Below are 22,900 nucleotides of genomic sequence, written 5' to 3'. Positions count from 1 at the left end.
AATCAAAACTACAATCTCAATTTTATCAAACCCACTGCCCTCTATCAAGTTCCACTGTCATCTTTTGTGTTTTTTCTTGAGAAAGATATATCATGTGCAAATGAAAGGACATTTTCACATTATTTTTTCATTCTTCTTTACCGAGAAATATGGAACTCTACACTGATTTGACGTTCCCGCATACTTATGAATATTCTATGTTCAGATGAAGTCTCTCTTCCTGTTTAAAGTACGACAATAAACTACAACGAGAGAAAGTTACGTTCAAACAGGCCAGTTATTTTTACCCTGTTCTGTTCTTCCGTAATTACTCCATTGTAACGCGTTCTAAAAGGGATCCCACAGTGCATTACGATCCCATCTTTTGCACGATCTCTAGGCGGTATTTGGTAAGATGACGAACGGCTGATTGATTTAGTAGCGCAGTACGAGAGAGAATTCTCAGAAACCCCTGTGATGTTCAGTAAGAACGAAACAAAGAAAAATTTGCAATGCTAATTTCAGAGTCGGTTTTTTTGTCAGTATAGAAACCTCCCTGAAAGATTGATGTCCTCTTTTTGTTATTTAGTTTTCCCTTCTTTAAAGCTTCGAACAAGCGAAGTGAAACTGCCGCTAACTCGTTCATTTTCAATCTTAGTAGGTCTTGTATGTATCTAGTTCAGTCTTTTAGACTGTTACGAAAAAAAGCGGCTTGAATTGCTTCTTTATCAACAAGGTAAATTAAGTCCTTTCCAAGCACATCACAACTTAGTAATTTGGTAATATCAACTAAGTTGAGATTGCAAATTGGCCACCGTAAAGAGTTAAAAAGCTGACGTTTCGAGCGTTAGCCCTTCGTCAGAGCGAATGACGAAGGGCTAACGTCAGCTTTTTAACTCTTTACGGTGGCCAATTTATAACTTCAACTTATAATATAGTTAATATTACCAAATTACCTTGTTACCCCCCCTTTCTCCTTTTTGTCTTTGTTTCTTAGTTTCTTTTGTTTCTTTGTTTCTTTGCGTCTTCTTCTCTTTGTCTCTTTGTCTCTTCGTCTGTTTGTTTCTTTGTTTCTTTCTTTGTTTCTATCCTCCCTTTTGTTCTTTTTATTTTAATAAGGCAATAGCTCTACTTGGCTGGGAGTGGGTGCATTAACCAAGTAGGGGACCTATGTCCTATTGTTATGCACCTGTACTTGTAGTTGTGCGAATCCATGAATAAATAAATGAATAAATAAATAAAACAATTAGGCCCGACTTATGAAAGAACATTATTACTCAAATCGCAACTCATCTGACGTAGATTGACGCTGACACGTTATAAGGCAGAAGTCATAACCCTTCATTTTCTGTATTTAAAGTAGTAAGAAAGAACAGCTGAGGTATGCTTCCTTTATATCTCTTTGATTTTGATTCAATTTACGTATTTTCTGTAACTCTTCTAGTGTTTGCAGGTAACCACTGCTCAAAGATATGGACTGCTCAGGACGGAAATTACCGAAGGAGCTAAGAATACAACAGGGTGAGCTGTTTGAAAAACACAATGTAATTTTAATTTTTTTTAAGGACCTTTTAAAGGATATTTTAAGTTTAAAAACTCTGTAAATCACTTTTTCTCTGACCATTTACCCATTTGAGGGTTAGAGACGTAGAAGGAAGAGAATTTCTTCTCAGGTCAAGCCCATATTGTCAGGAACTGATTTAGCGAAAAGTCTCCCACAAAGCTGGTTTGCTGGACTCTTTTTCACAAGCCAGTAATCAGAGGAATAAAACTGGTACAACAAATATCAAACAAATGATATGACTCAGTTTCCCAGTTTACTTCTCTTCACGAAATGATCAGACGAAAGTTTGATTGTTAATCCAAGTCTTCAACTGTGTGTTTCATTTATTAGGCTGAACGGAAGAGTAACTGAAATAAACTTTCATCATTATGGCCTCTCACCCAATGTCAGTTAAATCCACCAAGGAAACAACCAACTACGCTCGACTTTGTCGCCTCCTGATTGAAGTCGGTGGTCAAGCCTTGCGGGATAAATTTAATGACATCGTGAAGCCGGAAAATCTCGAAAGTAAACTTAAAAATTTCAAGGTCCAGTTAGAGGATCTCAAGAAAAAAAGAATTCTTAATCCAGTACAATGGAACTGTTTGTACCCATTAAGGTCGTCCACGGTTTCATCAAAAAACTTTGATATCACCACGTTATGTGTTCTCTTGACGAACATCTGTAACGTCACTCGGTACAAAAGCTGTCCTGATGATACGGATCTTTCTCTTGGAGCGGACATTTTTAGAATCCGGCATATTAGAAATGCTGTTTACGCTCATGTCACGAAAGCCGCCATTGACGATGTCGATTTCAGCAAGCATTGGAGTGACATCCGGGATGTAATACTGAGAATAGGAGGGAAGAGCTATGGGGCAACAATAGAAGAAGTAGGAACGGTCTGTATGGATCCTGAGCTGGCGGAATTTCAGAAAGAACTATTCAAACAGTGGAGAAAAGATGATGACAGCATTAAGGAGAAGCTTGACAAGGTCGATGAAGAAGTGACTGATTTGAAAGACCAAGTGGCTGTTATTGCAAGTGAGTGAGTTTTGCTGTGTAAGATAGAAGCATGATTATATGAAACATTCGTAATCGAAGGTATTAGCACGGCTGTTCATGCCCTTGCTATCGCTGTGTAACGAAAACTAACCTCACTGTATATTTTCCGCTCGGTGCTAAAGTGCAAGTAAACAATATTCCCCACAAAAATCATTTCACAACCGTTAGTTATGACTGTATATTTGCCTTTATACCCAGAGAAAAATCATAAAAAAGTTAATGACCGACTATTAATAGGAAAACTCTACCCTTTTTCTTGAGCGTAACAATACTCAAGACAAGAATACATACAAGGAACAACTTTTCAATTGAAGCTACTAGTTATAGTTATTCAATTTATTTTTGAAATTTCTTCCCTTTTTTTTCCAGTTAGCGAAAACTAACCAATATTTTCTATCATACATTAGACAACTACAATAAGGAGGTGCCTGTTTTAAAAGATAAAATGGGTGAGTGAGTTTTTGCAATATAAAACAATAGAGTTAGATCTAATATCGACCATTACTCTAACTTTCTGTTTTTATTATATCCATCAATCTTTGTAAGTAACTGAAGCTAATTTCATTTTCTGAATGCCTTTCAAAAATAGAAAACTGCACCAAGGAGGTGGCTGAGCTAAAAGGTCAGTAAAGTATACAACATACAGTAATGCAGTACAAAATAATACAATATAAAATAACAATGAAATTATTTTTTTTGTAATTGAAACTATGTCAGTTATGCTTATATAACAAAACGAACCTTAGTGTTATTATATACAAAATCGTAGGAAAAGGTTTTAGCTATTCATCGTGATGAAATGGGATGACAAAAAGGTTTCTTCGATAATGTTTTCCCTCATGTCCTAAAACTATCCGATTGTTGTATTTCTTAATCGTGGGCATCCATACCTCTCAAATCTCAAGTTTATCCACTCTTGACATTGGTGTTGTGAGAGTGAAGTCTCGTGTGATTCGCGACCTCTACTAGTGCGTGTGAAAATGGGAATCTCTTTATCAACAAGGTAAATTAAGTCCTTTCCAAGCACATTACAACTTAGTAATTTGGTAATATCAAACTTTCTGTTTTTATTATATCTATCAATCTTTGTAAGTAACTGAAGCTAATTTCATTTTCTGAATGCCTTTCAAAAATAGAAAACTACACCAAGGAGGTGGCTGAGCTAAAAGGTAAGTAAAGTATACAACATACAGTAATGCAGTACAAAATAATACAATATAAAATAACAATGAAATTATTTTTTTTGTAATTGAAACTATGTCAGTTATGCTTATATAACAAAACGAACCTTAGTGTTATTATATACAAAATCGTAGGAAAAGGTTTTAGCTATTCATCGTGATAAAATGTGATGACAAAAAGGTTTCTTCGATAATGTTTTCCCTCATGTCCTAAAACTATCCGATTGTTGTATTTCTTAATCGTGGGCATCCATACCTCTCAAATCTCAAGTTTATCCACTCTTGACATTGGTGTTGTGAGAGTGAAGTCTCGTGTGATTCGCGACCTCTACTAGTGCGTGTGAAAATGGGAATCACATTCGATAAAATTTACCTTGTTTCGAAGCGGTGTCCGAAGTTCTGGGTGTGCTCCGAAACAGTGAAGGTGTGCCTCCATGTCGAATGTTTCGTAATGCATCAAAGGTTTGCCAGTCTTCCGATATCATCCTTTCCGCAGTCCCATGGAACCCTGTAAGCCTAGCTGTCTTGTTTAATGGGCCAACTACATCTCCTGGCCATCCCAAATGTGATCAAAGGATACTCTTTGACTTGAAAACAGAGCGTAAGCCTTGTAGGCTGCCACGAAGTTGTTTGAGCAGATATCCACCTTAAAGAACAATATCGCGTTTAACATATTATGGATGATGTTTACTCTACGCCAAGTACTGGTTTGCTTAGGTACGCCTCCTGAATACGCCAGTGGTGAGATGACCGCCTCATTCTCTTAAGAGGGCGAGTTTCTTATTGCTCTGTGTCTCTTTTACAGTGAAAAAAAAAAGCTTTCAGTTGTTCAGATACTGTAATTAGCTATCGACGTTCCTTTGATCCACGATGGATTGTATATGTAGCGTTTTCAGATCCTGGGCCTGTAGGATGATGTAGTTATTGCTTGTTTTTTGGGAACTGTACTTATGGATGTTACAGTGGAAAGCGGACTTTTATGGCTGAGCTTTCTCTTAGTTCGTGAATAGATCCGTCGCACTGAAATTTAGAAAGTCAGGAATGTGAAAAGGTATAAGCGCCGTGCAGTCGGATAGGCCTAAGTCGTTCTCCTGTTCCTATTAAGCACCTTTTACAGTGGCGTCGATAGGAAAGTTATGACACAGGACTAACGAAGATTTCCAAGATGTTGTTGTCTAAGATTGTTTTGCTGTTGATGGCCAATACGAGAAAGGCTGTGTTAGTCACAGGGGGAAGATAACAGCCAAATATCTGATTAATCATACCAGAGGTAATCACAGATGACAGAATGTGGACCTTTGGCAAACTGTAGACTCTGGGGAATGTTTGTGTCAAAGTCTGATCTCGTTTTGATTGTCTTCTAGTAGTTATCCAATACCCTTCAAGGTTCGAGAGACACGCTTTTTCAGATCTTTCTTTATGACTCGGCACAGTCCATTCTCAACGAATGAAGGCGTCTTGGCTTAGTAGGTCTCCGTATTCATTACTGCTTTGGTGTTCTCTTTGCCTCCTGAGAGAGCCTTGATTGACCGTTCCTCCTAAATAAGTGTAAGCGCGTCTTGCATTTCCTTCCTTATGTCAGGCTGTAGCGGTAGTTACGCCCTTTGAAGAATACTCATAGCTGCTCTTTTAATTTGCCCCGATATCCTTCGATATTCCTCTTTGTACTCGATGAAAGAGCACAAGGTTTTCAGTGCCTTTTTCCTCAAGCGCTTGTCGATGGTGTGATAGGCGGTTGTGTCCAAAAGGGGTCGTGAGGCCAACCCAGATACGAGAGCCTCCTCACAGGCTCAAAAGACAGGTTTTAAACTTTTGTTAAAATCTTACTGATAAATCTTTCCAAAGGTTCTTTTTAGGTAAACTTGCAACAGGACAATACAAGACGATCCCAGCTTCGAAATGCTATTTCTAATTTTTAATCGACGAGATAACACCTGAGTGATAATTTAACGTTACTCATTGAGCTTTGATTAATACTAGTTCTATTATTCTTCCTGCTTGATTCTTTTCCATGTGGTTGATACTCCAGTCAACAGTTTTATTGTTTATTTGCCACAAATTTGAACTCTTGACTCCGTTAGAGGGCTGGAAGGGGATATATCGTTGTAGTCTTCCTTGTAAATCTCGTTGAGGCCCTCTTCCTAGTAGACTCTTATGGCTACTTTGCTGGGCGAACCACAGAGCTTTGAGGGAAGGACTTTGCACAAATATTACGTAGCATAACCTGTATATCTTGTCATATAGTCTTAAAGGTCTTCCAACTATTTTGTCGCGCCCACCATACTCGTCGGGGAAAACGTAGAAGCTATTTTAAGACAACGTAGCAAGGTAGAGTTAACTGAGCAATCAGAGGCGCTATCCTTGTTACACGACACCAACAGCCTCACGAAATACTCGTTGAAAGTTCTAAAGACGTTCAGCTAGGAATGTAACTTCCAAAGTGTAGCAGCTATACAGTATCGCGAAAAAGTATAATGGCCACCTTCATCACTGGTTTACAGTCCCCTTCAATCCAGCAAAAATCATTGGAGAATAATACACTCAATTTAAAAACCATGTTTGATCAGGCTTGGACTCTTGAAACAGCCGTGTGAAGTTCTGAATCGTACGTCGTACCTTCCTCATCTGTAAACGCTGCAGTTCCACTAACAACTGCTCACACATCGGAACAAGAACCAGATCCCAACACCTTATCAGCAATAGGGACTAAAGGCTCTACTTGCTGCCTCTGTGGAAACGATAATCATCCTCGCTCTAAGTGTCCAGCTCGCGATGCACTTTGCTCAAAATGTCATAAGAGAGGTCACTTCGCGAGTGCTTTCCGTAGAAGGACTGTTAGTAAGAATAAAGTCTGCAGCCTGTCTCCGACACTCGCCACGGTCTCTTCAAGCACTCCAGCCTCTCTTTCAAAGTCATCAAGAACTACTGAAATTGAAGGATTTCAATTTGAAGCCCTTTTAGACAGTAGTTACAGTGAAAGTTTTATACATCCAAATCTAGTGGACAAAGTAGCCCTGACAATTTATCCTTCATTTGGTACGGTATCCATGGCTACTTCTGCATCTATCGTTGTTAAGGTCAAAGGAACATGTTCACCTAATCTTTCCTATCAAGGACGCAATTACGACGGTTTCAAGCTACTTGTCCTACCTGGCCTCTGTGCTGACTTCACAGCGGGTCTTGACTTCCAGTCTCGGCGCTCAAGCGTCGTGTTTCATCATGGAGGCACTAAACCACCCCTGTCTGTCTGTGGTTTTAGTGAACTTAGTGTTGAACCTCCTGAGCCATTTGGAAACCTGACTGCGGATTGCCATCCAATTGCCACTTAAGTCTCGACTTTGCAGCCAAGAAGATTTCACCTTTATTGACGCAGAGGTGAAGAGATTACTCTGGGAAGGTATAATAGAACAACGTCACTCTCATGGCAAGCACGGGCCGTGGTAACTAAGGATGGAAATCACCAAAAGAAGTTGGCAAATGACTATTCGCAGACCATTAATAGGTTTACTCTACCCGACACTTTTCATTTGCCGAGAATTAGCGATATGTTCAATAAGATCGCCCAGTACCGAGTTTTAAGCACCATTGATCTCCAAAGTGCGTATCATCAAGTACCAATTAAGGATGAAGACAAGCTGTACACAGCCTTGGAAACTCGGCACGACTTGTATCACTTTACTCGCTTGCCATTTGGCGTCACTAACGGTGTGGCTTGTCTCCAGAGAGAGATGATGAAGTTTGCTGCAGAGAATAATCTTGAGGCAGTTTTTCCGTACCTTGACAATGTAACTGTTTGTGGTAAACACCAAGAGGAACACGAACTTGAAACGTTTCCTTGAGGCTGCTGAGTATAAGAACATCTGTTACAACACTGACAAGTCAGATCGAGTCAAACCACTTGCTGAATACAGATCATCCCCTCTGTCACAGCCAGCTGGTGGGGCATTTGAAAGTTTAAAGAAGACGGCAGAGGAAGCCGTTATCACCGCAATTTACGAGACCATTCCCTTTGAGGAAGAAACGGATGCCTCAGACGTAGCACTAGTAAAATGGTAGACCTGTAGCTTTCTTCTCACGAACCCTTCAAGGTAGTAAGCTTAAGCATGCATCCGTAGAGAAAGAAGCACAGGCAATAATTGAGGTCGTAAGATACTGGAAGACACTTAATTCTCAAGACTGATCAGAAGTCAGTATCCCACGTGTTCGACAAACGTCACAAAGGAAGGATAAAGAAAACAAAATTCCTAAGCTGGAGACTTGAACTCTCTTGCTACAGCCTTGACATAATTTATCGCCCTTAAGTGACAAAGTCGCACCAGATGTCATGTCCAGAGCCAGATGCGCTACTACTGCGTGCGCCACCGCAACTGAGGACTCAGTTTATGCGATTCACGAGTCCCTCTGCCATCCGGGGATCACAAAATCAAACCATTTTGTACGAAACAAGAGCTTAACCTTCTCCCTAGAAAAGATAAAGAAGATTACAAAGAAGTGCCTTGTTTGTTGTGAATGCAAACCTCAGTTCTACCGCCTAGAGAATATTCCCCTTATCAAGGCCACCCAGCCATTTGAGAGGATCAACATCGATTTCAAAGGCCCACTACCGACCAACGACAGAAACAAGTATTTCCTCATGGTGGTCGACCAGTACTCTAGGTTTCCGTTTGTCTTTCCCTATCCGATGCGTCGAGAAGCATGATTATTAAGTGGCTGAATTCACTTTTCTCACTCGTCGGAATGCTAGCGTATGTCCATTCTGATTGAGAGGCATCCTTCATGAGCAAAGAGTTCCGAGACCTCTTAACAACAAAATGGGTTGCCACAAGTAGGAACATGAGCTATAACCCCGAAGGAAATGGCCAAGCAGAAAGGTGCAATGGAGTATTATGGTAGGAAATCACGATGAGCCTGAAATCCAAGAACCTGGCATCTAAGAATTGGCAAGGTTTCTCTCGACGTTCTGCATTCTATCCTTTCCCTGTTATGTACAGCTACCAATGAAACACCACACGAGCGCTTTTTTGGTATCTCTCGACGATTTTCCTCTGGTGCCTCCATTTCCAATTAGCTAGCTACATCTGAACTCGTCCACCTGAAACGTCAAGTTCACGCCAACGAGGCGGAACCTTTGGTTGATGAAGTGGTATTGCTCCAGGAAAACCGTCACCACGCCCATGTGCAGTATCCTGATGGTAGTGAGACTATAGAAGCACCAAGCACCTTGCACCTAAGGGCCAAGCCAAATTGTTACAACCTCTTTGCCCAGTTGCTCCAGAAGCAGGAGAGAACACGTCCCATGGCGAAGCCAATACTGAAACACGTTCGAGTCCAGCGTCTGATGTAGAAACGGGGCCTGAACCTGAACTCTTTACCGTTCTAAAGACGAGTCCGTCGTCCACTGGTCAGACTAGATCTTTGAAAGGAGGGATGAATTTTATATACCATATACATACTCCGTGTGATTGAGATAAAAAGAACTATCCTAATGATGTCTGCATAATTTAAATAGTTGCGTGTACGTCCTTTGCGTTTACTGTATATATGGTTTATTTATTCATTTTCGTGTAACACTGTGATATAGAAATTAGGACATTAGCGAAAGAAACGTTGTCTCTACTTTACAACAATCTTCATCCTCTTTGATTCTATTTAAATACGATTCTAGAATTCTAACTATATTCTAACCTTAGATTAGCTCTTATGCCGTAATTCTACTGAAATTGAAGCTCAATTCGATAAAATGACTTTTTCATCTCGAATCTGGACAATTTTGATCCTGTCTTTTAGGTTTGCTATGCCTTGTTTTGAAAATAACTGATACAAAGTATTCGAACCCTCGAAGGGAAGATCTTTCGAAAGAAGACGAAACAGAGCGGCAGATGATGTCCGAGGTGCGCGAACAGTTTCGTTCAAATATGGAAGGCAAGGACACAACCCATGGCCTTTATTATCATCTTCAGTCACTTGGATTAAATGTAAAAGCGGCAGAGGATGGAAGTTTAAAAATAACAGTGGAGTGTCGTACATTGAAAGTTCTTCAGTGCCTATGGGAGGAATACACCTCCGGTTGTCTTAATACAACTGCTGAGAGTTACTTTTTGACAGATGACATGAAGAGAAGATATAATGTGACATCTGTCAGCTTGAAAACAACAATTTTGGAAGAGGATTACTTGGCGTGCAAAAATTTTCTCGTTGCTCGTAAGTTGATCATTGAAGCTATCTAATAAAGCAAGGAAAGAAACAGCTGCTGGTATGTGTACTGATCGGCAGTTTTTCCAAAGACTTGGAATTGTACACGGTAGCTGCTTGCTTTTTTAAAAAAATCAATTTTTAAACAGATGCGTACTATTTGAGCCACAGTGAACTCGTAGGCGAGGTGTGTGTACATGTGCTGTTAGGATCTGATCAATTTGAGGAGATTAAAAAATAAATATTAATTGTAAAAAGATTTGATCGATAACTGAATTAGGACCCTCTAGAGGATGCCTTGGTATGTTTGCCGCATGTGGACGTGTTACTCGCCAATAAGCTCTTTGGTTGGTAGACAAAGCGTTATACGACCGCTAAAGTCAGAACTGGGACGGGCTAGAAATCCCCTGTCACGTTAGTCGATTAGCACGTAAAACTAATAACGATTCTATGCTACCATTCAACAGACGAGAATCAACAATTATCAACAAATAAAGGAGAATATTTGTCCCAGGTTCAGACCGAGACGGCTTTTACACCTGACATTCCTGCCGCTGAAAAAGTTGGATCCGGAGCCAGTGGACTAAATTGTAAGTCATCATATATTGGATTTTTACTTCGATTCAAACCTGAAACATAGTGTCAGTAAAATAATGAAAAAAAATTAAAATAAAATAAATAAATAAATAAATAAAAAATAAATAAAGAAAGAAAGAAAGAAAGAAAAGAACCAAATACAACAGCAATCGAAGGTTTGAACTATTGGCGTCAACTGGCCCGCACACCACGAGCAAACGCGAGGCACCAGGAGTCCGCTCAACAATTTCAATTCACTCTCTGAGACTCTGTCTCTGCTGTGTCTATCTCTGTCTCTCTCTCTCTAATTCAGCCCTAAGTACATGCTCTTGAATACCCTATTAGTAGACATGTTTGGGCTTACGGAAATCTGACTTTGGTTGAGTAAACATACTTTTAGAACGCTAATCAAAACAATCTCACAAAAATTCGAAACGGACAACAAAGTACTTAAAATACAAGCAATCTTCGAGAACTAAAACCGAAACAAAACTTCCCGTGGAGGACTATAATCAAGGTCACGGACAAACCCAAATTGCGCATAATTAACGATGATGAATGTCGTGCGAGAATAAAGACCCATTACAACGGTCGAGTACACATTACTATAAAGGTATAAATATATATGTGTGGTCTTGTAGCACACAACAAACAAAGGCGAACAAACGGAATGATCATTCATCTTGCAGCTGATAGCAGCGTCGTTCGACTAAACTCACGAACAGACCTAAAACTAAAAGGAAACGAAAATGGTCGATCAATTTGAAAATATGACACTGTTTACCTTAAATTGAACTTCTGGTACTTACATTACGAGAAAATACCTCTTGGTTTGTCCAAGTGATTGCATACGCGATAGGTTTGGGAAAGAGGCACTTTGATATTCGGAGAGTTAGATGGAACATAGAAATGATATTTTTATCTCTGGATTCCAGGCGAAACCTCTACCATTGAAGCTAGTAATTGTTTCTAAAACTTTCTTAGAGCACAGAAGACTTACTTCGTTATCAAAACATCTATCTAAAGGGTCTATTGATACTACCTGTTTACATGTGGCATTTGGACATGTTATTAAAGCAAGGGCTGATTGTTGAGCAGGCCCGGTAAATTAAGTGCTAGAGAAACAGAATCTAAGCGAAGCAAAATGCTCCACTAAACAAATATTACTTCCTGTGCAATTTCCGGAGCCACAAGCAAAATATTGACAATTTAGGTCACGACCATTATGTTCAATATCGACCATAGAACTAGCCAACTCAGGCAAACCTTCCTCTAATACAGCTAAGGTTAAACGCAAGGCCGGATCACTGTTAAGTTTAGAAGACAAATGAGATTAGATAAACTTTGGCAAATCAGAGTACCTACCAACAGTTTCTCCTTCAATTAATAGGTCTGTTTAAAAGTATTCCGAATTTCAAAAAAAAGACCCTGGGAAAGATCAAATGCTCGATTAGTTTCAGCCGTGTATATGGAAAAGAAACTCCATGGTCATACGCTCGCGACACTTCACTGAGTTGGAAAGACTCTCAGCTGTTTTTTCTTTTTTTTTTTTCTTTTTTCACCACTGTGAAAAAAAGACATTATTTTCAGCGGGAGGTTTTTCAAAGTTCTCAATGAGTCGTCAATCCAAAACATTTTTTTCTGTTTGTCAAGTGCTTTTATTTGGCGGATAGTCAGCCAATTTGACTCAGTAACTTTTTGCACATGGTGTTACTGAGCCTTTACCAAGCTTGTTAACGCTTCCAACTGATGTTACGCTCGCTGGAATGGATAGTGGAATCAGGGCTGACTTTCTCGTAGTTGAAGGCGGTGGTCGAACTCTGTTGGGCCGAGAGACTGCTGTTAAGTTTGCTGCACATTGGTCCTTTTTCATGCAAACAATCCGTTCCGTTAAATGGTGACATCAGAGAGAAATACAACCACTTGTTCACTGGTGTTCGTCTTTTCAAGGGGTTACCAGCTTAATCTGCATGTTGATGAGTCGGTAAAGTAAGTAGAGCAACCAGTTTACAGGATACCATTTGGACTGTGAGAGAAGGTGGATACAAAATTTGACGAACTTTTACGGAGGAAGTACCAGATGGATCGTCAGGGTGGATCTCACCTCTAGTAGCGATGGTAACGTAAGGTTCAGTGTGGATGTGCGCATTGCGAATGAGGCAGCCATCCGAGAGCAGCGCCCAATTCCGACTGTCGAAGAGCTATTACGCGACTTGAACGGTAGAATCATGTCCAGCAAAATAGACATAAATTGGGGTTTTCACCAGATTCTACTCTGAAGAAAGCCGCTATGTCACTACCTTTGTCACGGACCGTAGGCGTTATCTTTACAAACGTTTGATGTTGAGATTGACCTCAGCACCAAAGAAATACTGGAAAATCATTAGAGACGTGTTATGAGGTTGTGCTGGAGTTGCGAACAATGTAGGTGATCAGATACAACGAATATATGAAGTTCATATATTTTGAACTGCGGTTGTAGATACATATGATGCACGATACTCGCAGTAGAGAGCGCCATTTATGCCATAGCGAAAATCAGACCTGAAAAAAATCAGGCCTGTACAGGATTCGAACCACTGACCTCTGCGATACTGGTGCATCGCTCTACCAATTGAGCTAACAAGCCAACTGGGAGCAGGCCGTTAAGTTGATTCGTAATAAACCCGTGAAGATAAAATCAGGTACAAGGAATATATGAAGCTCATATATTTTGAACTGCGGTTGTCTTCTCTACTGCGAGGATCGTGCATCATATGTATTTACAACCGCAGTTCAAAATATATGAACTTCATATATTCGTTGTATCTGATTTTATCTTCACGGGTTTATTACGAATCAACTTAACGGCCTGCTCCCAGTTGGCTTGTTAGCCCAATTAGTAGAGCGCTGCGCTAGTATCGCAGAGGTCAGTGGTTCGAATCCCGTACAGGCCTGATTTTTTTCAGGTCTGATTTTCGCTATGGTATAAATGGCGCTCTCTACTGCGAGGATTGTGCATCATATGAATGTAGGTGATGTAATTGTTTATGGACGTGGCGTCGAGGAATATGAAAAACGTTTTTTTGCGTTGTTAGGACCATCAAAATTTACTTTATTTGGTCATGAGTTGACAGGCAACGGCGTAAATCCAAGATTGCGGCTATCAGATACACGAGGACTCTTAAGGACGCAAGTGAAGTACGATCGTTTATGGGTCTCGTCTAGTACTCTGCAAAGTTGATGCCAGTCGTGACATCAGTAACATCTGTTTGTCTCAGAGCACTTCTTGCTCGGCAGCAGGGAGGAGTTTGGAGAGTTGTGACATATGCATCGAGAAGCTTAACTGACGTTGAAAAGCGGTACAGCCAAACAGAAAAGGAAGATGCGGCATTAGTGTGGGTATGCGAGGGGTTCAGCCTTTACGTTTTCGAAAGGAACTTTGAGTAGGAAAACGACGACAAGCCCCCAGAACGCATTTATTTAGCCACTTCAAAGCCATGTGCGCGAATAGAAAGATGGGTTTTGCGCCTACAGTCGTATGACTTCATAGTTGTTTACTTTTTGGTTACGGCAAACAGCGCAAACGTAGTGTTGAAGTTGAATTCTGACAAGCACTTGGACGTGGGCGAAGAGGTCGACTTTGTTAGAGTAGTTGTGGACAACAGTGTACCAGTGGCGCTTTCAGCTTAAAAAAATCGAACAAGCCTCTTATGATGACGAGGAAGAGAGCGTGGTGAACGATTACTTGAGGTCTGGGAACTGGAACCAAAGCAAAGCTGCAGTTTCTTATTGGCATGTCAAGGATGAACTGTGCGTTTATGGAGAGCTCTTGCTTTGTGGCGCAAGCATATTTATCCCCAAAGCCTACGTGACCGAGCAACCGACCAAGATTGCTCATGAGGGTCATCAGGGTATCAGGGTAGACAAGACGAAGACTAGATTACGAAGCAAAGTTTGAAGGCCAAAGATGGATAGTGACATGGAAAGAACGTGCAAGACCTGTCTTGGCTGCCTGGTTGTAGGAGAATGTGGGCCACCAGAGCCACTGTCTCGGGTTTTTCCGCTGACTGCTCCATGACAAAATGTAAGCCCAGCTTTGTTAGGGCCACTCCCCACTGGGGAAAGTGTTCTAGTGCTGGTGGATTATTTCTGGAAGACGCTGTTCTGAAGTCCACAACAAGTTACGACTTAAGACCAAGAGATTATAATCTCTTAATGAGACGTATTCAAATTCTTCGGCACGAACACGGAATCTTTTGAGCGCTGAATTAAATAAGTTCCCAAGTTAGTCCCCCCACTGAAGGCTAGTCTTAGACTTCTAGTCGGCAGCAGTCGCATTGGGAATTAGATGGCCCCAATTTCAAACTGAAGTTTTGCTTTTCACAGTTTTCACAGAGAATTTGACAATTAAGCCACTTAGTAATTGATTATTAACTTGTCCTTAATTAATCTCCAATTTTAATGTTTAAGATGAAGACAACTTAGAACACATGCAAGCTGCAAGGCGGTCATGTCAAGAGGAAGAGACCCAAGAAATGGAGTCTGGTAAGCTATCGCAGGCAGACTCCGTCAAAAAACCTATCAGGGAAGTGCATCAGAACGGTCAGCCTCCCGTTAAAGTTGTCCAAGTCTCAGGAGAGGAGGGGGAGAAAAAAATGAGAATAACACTGAAGTGCCCCGATTTGAACAGTCTTCAAAGCTTATGGGAAGATTACCGTTCTGGTAGTCTGAATGCTGCAGCAGCGAGATGCCTACTGACAGACAATATCAAGGAGAAATTTGGTGTGGAGTCGATAAGTGTAGAGACGACTATTTTGGAGAAAGATTACCTGGCGTGCAGAGAGTACCTATCGGAAAATATTGGTAAGTTTATTTCAAGATTACTTACTCTCTTTCTTTATTAAACTTCAAGCTTTGGTGCTTTAATTCTGTTTGCAATATCTCTTTTTGTTCAACTATCTAAAATTAACTTTCCTAGCTGTTAAAAACACGCTATAATCTCGTTGTTTGGCGTGATTGTGTAAATATCCCTTAACACCCCTTCTCAAATGTACGACTTTTTAGAGCAGATCAGTGCAAGAATCAAACAAAATCGCCAATCTTCGGCAAAGCTGAAACAATCGAATTCACTCGTCTTTTGCATATAGATAGCCTTTAGTAAGTACACGAATGCCATGTAGTTTTTTCCTTGAGATACCAGTTAATTCCTGAGAAAAACGATGTAAGCCGTTTTTAACTTAAACACAATTTGGCGATCCCAAACACGTGCGAACAGGGTTGAAATTAATTATGATTCACTCGACGCGTGTGTCAAAACTACCGCGCTAGAAAAAGCTGTCACAGTTTAATACTTCTGTATAACTTGCTATGGTCTAACCACCAAGTTTTCAAATAATTCGATTTATCTGAGTATTTAAGAAAAGTAAAGAAGTTATGGCTCTCCATTGCTTCGTAAAACGGTTGGCGAAAAATAACGATAAGTTTCAGCGTGTGCCTTTGCTTAGAATTTCGTAAGATTACGATTGACAATAACCGAGTTAACGATCTTTCAAAATATGTAAAGGCTACTTCGAGGAAATGAGAGAGCACGCAGGCACAAGTTGTACACGAAGAAAAATAGTTTATTTCAACTGGGTTTATGTTCTACCCCAAAACTATGAATAGATGACAGGGCAATAAAGACCCGGAAATTTTTCGAAAACAAAGCCTTCAAAGGCGGATTAGCATTAACCCAGGGTTCAATTTTAGTCTGGGTTTTTTTTTCCTTGGTTCAATGGCCATTTTGGGATAATTTTCTCCATCCTTTTGAGAGCATCCAATTATTAACTTGAATATTAAAAGATTTTAACTGAATTTTCTATTAAAAGCCTATAGATCTGATAAAACCAAACTTCACACTAACCCTGGATCATCTAAACCCTGGGTGATTTTAAACCGGCTTTGAACAGCCCGGTCTAAATCTTTATTCTGCGAATTGTAAATTTTCTACTTAGAAGCGAAATATGTAAGGGGACCTTTCTCAACAAACTAGGTCCATGAAAGGGGGTTCCCCAATGGTATTCTAACTTATTGGTACAAGCTGTTCCATGAGAAAACGAACATTTATTTAAATTATCATTTACAGACTTACAAGTGCTGAACATGAGGTTAAATAGCTTGTTTCTTTTTAGGCTACAAGTTTTAAGAAAAGGTCTCTGTGACTCATAATTCAGATCATGGATTTTCTACTCTCCTGTTCTTTTTCTTTTACCATACCGGACAGGCCTCATGTCTATCAAATTTAGACAAGGGAGGCGCTTCAATTGAAATTTTCATCAAGTTGTATGTCAAAGGATTCCTTCCCTAACCTTTTCAGTAATAAATTCGAACATTTTATTCCCAATCCTTGGTTCTGTTTTATTTGCGCCCCATTTGACGCGGCAACATAAATTTTATGGGGCATTTTTTTCCAATTTGTGAAAACTGCGCAAAGCTGCGCTCCAGAATAAACCCTGAATTCAGCTCCTTGAATTGCTTTTTACTACAATTTACGGTTAAAAAATTGCGTAGGTTTTTGTTAGAATAATTCGAAAATTCTAGGAAAATGTAAGTTTTTTGAAGATAAAATATTTAGTACTTTTAGGAGATATTAGCACTCAAAAATGATATCAACCCTCCAAAAAAGCATTCGGAAGCAAAAAACTGACATATTTCTTGCATTTATGAGACGCGTGTGGCAGATTTACCTTCCTTGAATTGTTATTTTCTGTACTTAATTACCAAAAATTGCGTAGCTTTGAGTTGAAAATTTTGAAAGTTACGATTTCTAAATAAAATCTTCTATTGAATAACACTTTTGGGACATATCAACACTTCAAAATAACATTTTCCGTTCTAATGTAGAGTCCCCAATGTCGCAAAGCCTCGGTTGAAGTACCGTCTGGTCAACTCCAAAACTAATTTCGTCGCTTCAAAGGGCTTCATGCTCATTGCTTTTCTAAACTAGTATTATCTAAAATATTATTTTTCATTGTGAGCTCCTAAAGACCTTTCTCAACCGGTATCAAACGGAAAAACAATCTTAAACGTTTTGAAACCTCGTGGCTAACTCGATTGGAACTTTTCATCGACGATATGGCGTCAGCCTAAACCATCTCTCTGAACCATTCATTTCTTTTTCATAAAATGTTAGCCAATCAGAGAGTGCATTGTCATGTAGCTATGTTCTAACTTTATCTCTTTGCATCAAAGGTGAAAAAAATATGATAAAAGAAGAAAGAGAGCAGTTGGAAAAGAAAGAGGAGGTAAAGAAACAAGATAGTGAAGAAAGCAAGATCATGGAAGATAAGGAAAGGATAGCAGAAAGGAAAAAAGGAGAAAAAGGAGGAAAAAATGAGGAAAAGAGTAGGAAAAATAGAGAAGAAGAAAGGAAAAAGGAAGAAAGGAAAAAGGGAGAAAGGAAAGGGGACAGGAGGAAGATCGAAGAAAGCAAAAAGGAAGGCGGAGCATGGAGGAAGGAAGAGGAAGAAAGGAAAGATGACGAAAGGAAAAAGGAAGAAAGTGAAAGGGAAGATGAAGAGTGGAGAAAGGAAGAGGTAGAAAGGAAAGAGGATGAAAGGAAAAAGGAAGAAAGCGCAAAGGAAAGTGAGGAATGGAGAAAGGTAGAAGAAGAAAGGATTAAGATAGTTGAAAAAAGAAAAGAAGAAAATGAAGAACTGAGAAGGGGAGAGGAAGAAAGGGAAAAGGAGATGAAAGACGGAAAGTCAGATATACGCATGGGTGGGTTAAATTATTTGATCCAATTATTCAAGTCATAGCTAATCAATTACATTTAGATTTCATAGAATCTTCCTCCATCAGAGAAATATCAATAAAGATTAAGCTTCCAAGCTGGTTACTCTTTTCGTCAGAAATGAAACTTGTTTGTCATTTGAATAAGTTAAGTCGTTGAAATACAACACCAAATACTGATGCACCAGTAGATTGTTGGAAACATCATTCTTTATGGTTAAGCTGGCACTAAAAGTCAGTTGGTATGTCTCGTTCGGTGATTATGCGCGCTACCACGCTGCGTAATTTGTGATTATTGCGAGAGCGTCAGAAACTCTCCAGCTTTTAAAATGTTTAGAATTATTATGACGGAAGTCAAGTGGAATCTTCATCTACCATGATCCCTGATATACATTACCTCGTATTCCTTGCACATGAGCTAGCTAGATGAAAAGCAAGGAGGCTCGCATGCACATAGTATGTTTGAAGATTCCAAATGGTGTATGTATTTTTCTTTTTCTTCAGATTCAGCCTTGCCAGGAGGTCGTTCATTCAAGGATAGCTTCAGCATACCGGATCCGATAGGTCAGGTGTCTTCAACTGGCTTCGAGAGAGAAGAGCGGGAATCTTTTATGAAGCAAGGTAACAAGGAGAGCATCAATCCACACTTGATTCCCATAACATTACTCAGTTCATTCGTCTTTGCCAAAATTGTGCTGTATGTAACTAAAAATATCCATTTTCATGAGCTTGTCATTATGTCCTTCTCAGTGTTTTGCTCTACTGTTAAGATGCTAAGAAAAATGCCTGAACTGAAGACCCTAGTCAAGAGGGAGATGAACTTCATCAAATAGTAATCTTTGCAAAACTTGCCGATTGTGTGAGATCTTACAGTAGTCTTGCAACTGGTTGTAGTTTTTGTGAAATGAAAATGGGGCTATGGGTCAATAATTAATGGTAATAGCACTGAGTTGAGTCCAAATCTGTCTTTAATCAAACGAGTGATAACAAAATTGGACGACCGCATAGCGGGAGTCCAATTTGTTTGTCACGACCACTCAGTCCTATTACCAATTGGTTTATCAGCCGATTAACCGATAGAAATTGTAGTTTATTATTTAACTGATAAGGAAGAGTAACGTCGTTACAAGAAAATCTCAAACTGAGGCCTTCGCACGGTCAATGTAGCTAGGTGGAGGTTTGAGATTTTCCCTTAGCAGCCGAATGGTCCAGTGTATTAAGTCTTTAATTAGATGGCCCACCGTAGGCGGCCCAAATGTATCGTGTGTGATTTGGGGGTCTAAAGGTCATTATAAACATAAGTCACGTGAAGCGCGCGCTCGGATTGGTCAGTTCAGTGCCCATGGGTGGACGCTGCTGACGTAAGCAAATGTTTTCAGGTAAGGAAAATGTTTCGCACGAAATTGTCTTTTTCATGTTATAAAACAAGTGGTAAAAACAAAAGCTAACACTATTGAGTTTTGGATGCACTTGGGAGGCTGGCTAAGCACTCGATGAGCTAGAATCACCCGAAGTGATACGCTTCCTTAGTGCTTCGCAACCTCACTGGTGTATTCATATCTCATTAGTGTATGCTGTGCTGTTTATAATTATAAATCTGCAAGAATACTTAACATATTAAGATTGAATTTTTAAGCGCAAGCGCGTGCGTTAGAATAGGAAAAATTATATAAACAATAAAAAAAGGATAATAAAAGCATGCAATATAACGTGTTAAGTCTCCTAACCTTAATTCTATGGTCGCCTTTTCGCTCACGGTCATTTTAACGTTCTTTGGTGACTGTCTTCGTACTGCGTATTGTGCTACAACACTAAGGAGACTTAACACTTTATATTCCTCGCTTTTATCATCCTTTTGATTTCTATTTTTTCTATTTATAATTTTCCATTCTTTAACAGCACACTCGTACGCTCAAAACTAAACCTTTATCTGTTAAGTATTCTCGTTAATGACCTTCAGACCCAGAAATCACACGTAGTACGCTTGCGCCGCATGTGGGCGCACAAATTGAAAAACTAAAAAAAAATTTCGCGCGAAAGTCGTCAATCTACATCCGAGATGCACGCATTTACGTTTTCATTTATCAATTAAAACTCATGGTAAAATTACTTTATCTCGTAGCGGGCAAAATGGGCCCACCTTACCCCATTTTACCCGCTCGAGATTGCTCGCTTTGATCCCGCGCAAGAAAAAATCTGTGTGCGTGGAACGGACTTGCAACCTTCATAATTTTTTAACAATGTAGGCGACAAAGTTGCAAAAGCGGCAAAACGAAAAATAAATAAAGGACCCTTTTGAATTTATTAATGGCTTCCTTTGCTAGCTCTCAAAATAAACAGGTGATATCAAGGGGATCTCCTTCTGCTAGACAAAAAATTCTTTATTGACCAAGCTTGTTCGGTCAAGATTGCTGGATATTAGCCTCGTTCTTTTTCCGCTTTATTTTGAACCTCGACTTCGTCTCGGTCCATGAACACGAAAAAAGAAAAGAACGCGGCCAATATCCAGCAATCTTGACCCCACACTTGCTCAATAACGCATTTTTATGTTAGATGTGAGCTTGAATTAATTCTTGTTTGTTTATCTCGTCCCTTCCAGCACAATCTCATAGACCACTTTCATAAATGGCTGCCGGATAAATATTCTTTTGTTTAAATTTAAATTAGCCCTTCTGGTCTCGTTCTCCAGTACAAAATTCAAAAGAACACATTATCTCAAGCGAGGCCAGAAGGCTAATTTAAATTTAAACAAAAGAATATTAATCCGGCAGCCATTTATGAAAGTGGTCTATAGGCAATTTAAAACTGAACATTCGTTCTTCTTCAAAAATTTTAAATCTGTATTAGATTTAGTCTACCCTTTCCGACTGCTAATCTGCTATCGTTATCTTGCGTTCGAATTTCTAAAAAGCGAAAATAACCGCCGCAGTGCTCTTTCCAATCTGCATGATCCATATTTGGACCGTGGGAATTACCGCCGTCTAAAAGCCCTGCTCTGATCTCGCTCTTACCCAAACAGGACGTGCGCCATATCCCCCACAATCCGAAGCCATATAATACATATGCATCACTGACCAAGCCTGAGGTCAACATTGCTGGATATTAGAATTAGCCGAGCTCTTTTTTTGCGATTTTTTTTTGAAGCTGGCCTGTCTAAATATCGTAAATACATACATACAATTGCATACATTTCAGCTAAGATAGCATTGGCCACATAGTCACGCTACAAACAATTAATCGGTGCTTAAGAACACACACACAAAAAAAAAGGATTCAGAAAAAACTGATAGAGAATATAGGTTTCGTAGCGTGACAACACCTCGACCTTAAAAGACTAGTCACTTGGCAATAACGACAGTCAAAGTACTTAGAGAAAAGAAACTCACTGGTGCCGACTCGCACAGACGATAGTAGAGAGTATCGCTAATAGTAGTCAAATGGTAGCCGGTAGCCTGTAGCTGATTAATCCTTCGATCGTAACGGTTGCGGAGTAACTAACTAGTACGGTTATTACGAGTTGCATTTAAAAACACGCGCATACGTGATTGTATCTGGGGCGTTACTTGAAAAGTGTAACCCTACATTTTTGAGGTGTTATTTCATTTCCTAAAAACACGAATTTAGCTTCAAGAAAGCATGAATCTGCAAATTCCTAATCAATGCGTGGTACATTTAAGCACGTTTGATTGAAACTAGAGCTATCGATTGTTACTGGAAAATTTCGTAGAAGCAGGAGGCGTTTTAAAACTAACATTCCGGCCCCTTAAAGGCAATAGTGCCTTTACCAAATAACTGTAATAGGTTTGAAACGCCAACTCTGATGATTATTTAACCACTACTAATCATATTTACTTGGATAATGTTCTTAGCTTCTAATCCTTGCTCCCAATTTCCGCAGTTTTCAATAGGACAATCTTATCTATGGGTCGCACTAGTTCGGAGGTTCTGGTCTTGACTTTAGCAGAGCGCACTAGCCCATCCTTCCGATTGTGGTAAACTTCGAGCACTCGTCCAAGCGGCCATACGCTACGTGGCTGATTTTCGTCTAGTAGCAGGACGATGTCATCAACAGCTAAGTTGAAGTGTAGCTTGTTCCATCTTTGGCGTTGCTGTAGGGATGGAAGATATTCTCTAGTCCAGCGGCCATTCCTAATCAATGCGTGGTAGATTTAAGTGCGTTTAATTGAAACTAGAGCGATCGATTGTTACTGGAAAATGTCGTAAAAGCAGGGGGCGTTTTAAAACTAACAAAAAGACAGTTCGAGAGTATTGGCGCCTTTCGCCGAGCAGGGTTTATTCGACAGCTAGTTTCCAGAGACATTCGAAGGCATAACATCAGTTTGACGGAGGATGCAGTCTTAATAAAAGTTCCGTTCATCCAAAAAATCTTCCAGAAGACAAAGACATGTTGTCAAAGGCTAAGGCGAATATTGAAATGTTCTCAACAGTGCGTTCCAAAGATTTTCTTTCACCACGGGCCATATGTGTTTGAACTATTTTGAAGCACTTTTCTGTCTTTCCTGTATGCACTCCAGTTGACGTTTTGCCTTTGAAAACTGGAAAAAATTCTCTACTGGAATACTCTTTGAGGCTCTGATAATAATTTTTTTTT

The 22,900-nt window shown here is 39.7% G+C and overlaps 1 protein-coding gene across 2 annotated transcripts in view; it reads left to right on the top strand.

Annotated features, from left to right (window-relative positions):
* Positions 1-9,537: 9,537 nt before the first annotated feature.
* LOC111319737 (uncharacterized) overlaps positions 9,538-22,900 on the top strand; it is a 147,704-nt gene continuing 134,341 nt past the window's right edge. The window contains exons 1-5 of one of the 2 annotated variants that reach the window (XM_088756095.1): positions 9,538-9,969; positions 10,428-10,550; positions 14,989-15,381; positions 17,749-18,276; positions 18,793-18,909. In XM_088756095.1, coding sequence (XP_088612221.1) covers positions 9,648-9,969; positions 10,428-10,550; positions 14,989-15,381; positions 17,749-18,276; positions 18,793-18,909 — 1,483 coding nt within the window. In that variant the 5' untranslated portion in view covers positions 9,538-9,647. The remainder of the gene's footprint in view (positions 9,970-10,427; positions 10,551-14,988; positions 15,382-17,748; positions 18,277-18,792; positions 18,910-22,900) is intronic. The other variant, XM_088756096.1, reaches the window with a different exon arrangement.

This window comes from Stylophora pistillata, chromosome 4 (assembly GCF_964205215.1).
Source record: "Stylophora pistillata chromosome 4, jaStyPist1.2, whole genome shotgun sequence".
NCBI lineage: Eukaryota > Metazoa > Cnidaria > Anthozoa > Scleractinia > Pocilloporidae > Stylophora > Stylophora pistillata.
Note: the sequence above shows the minus strand (reverse complement) of the source record. Positions and strands in the feature narration are given on the sequence as shown.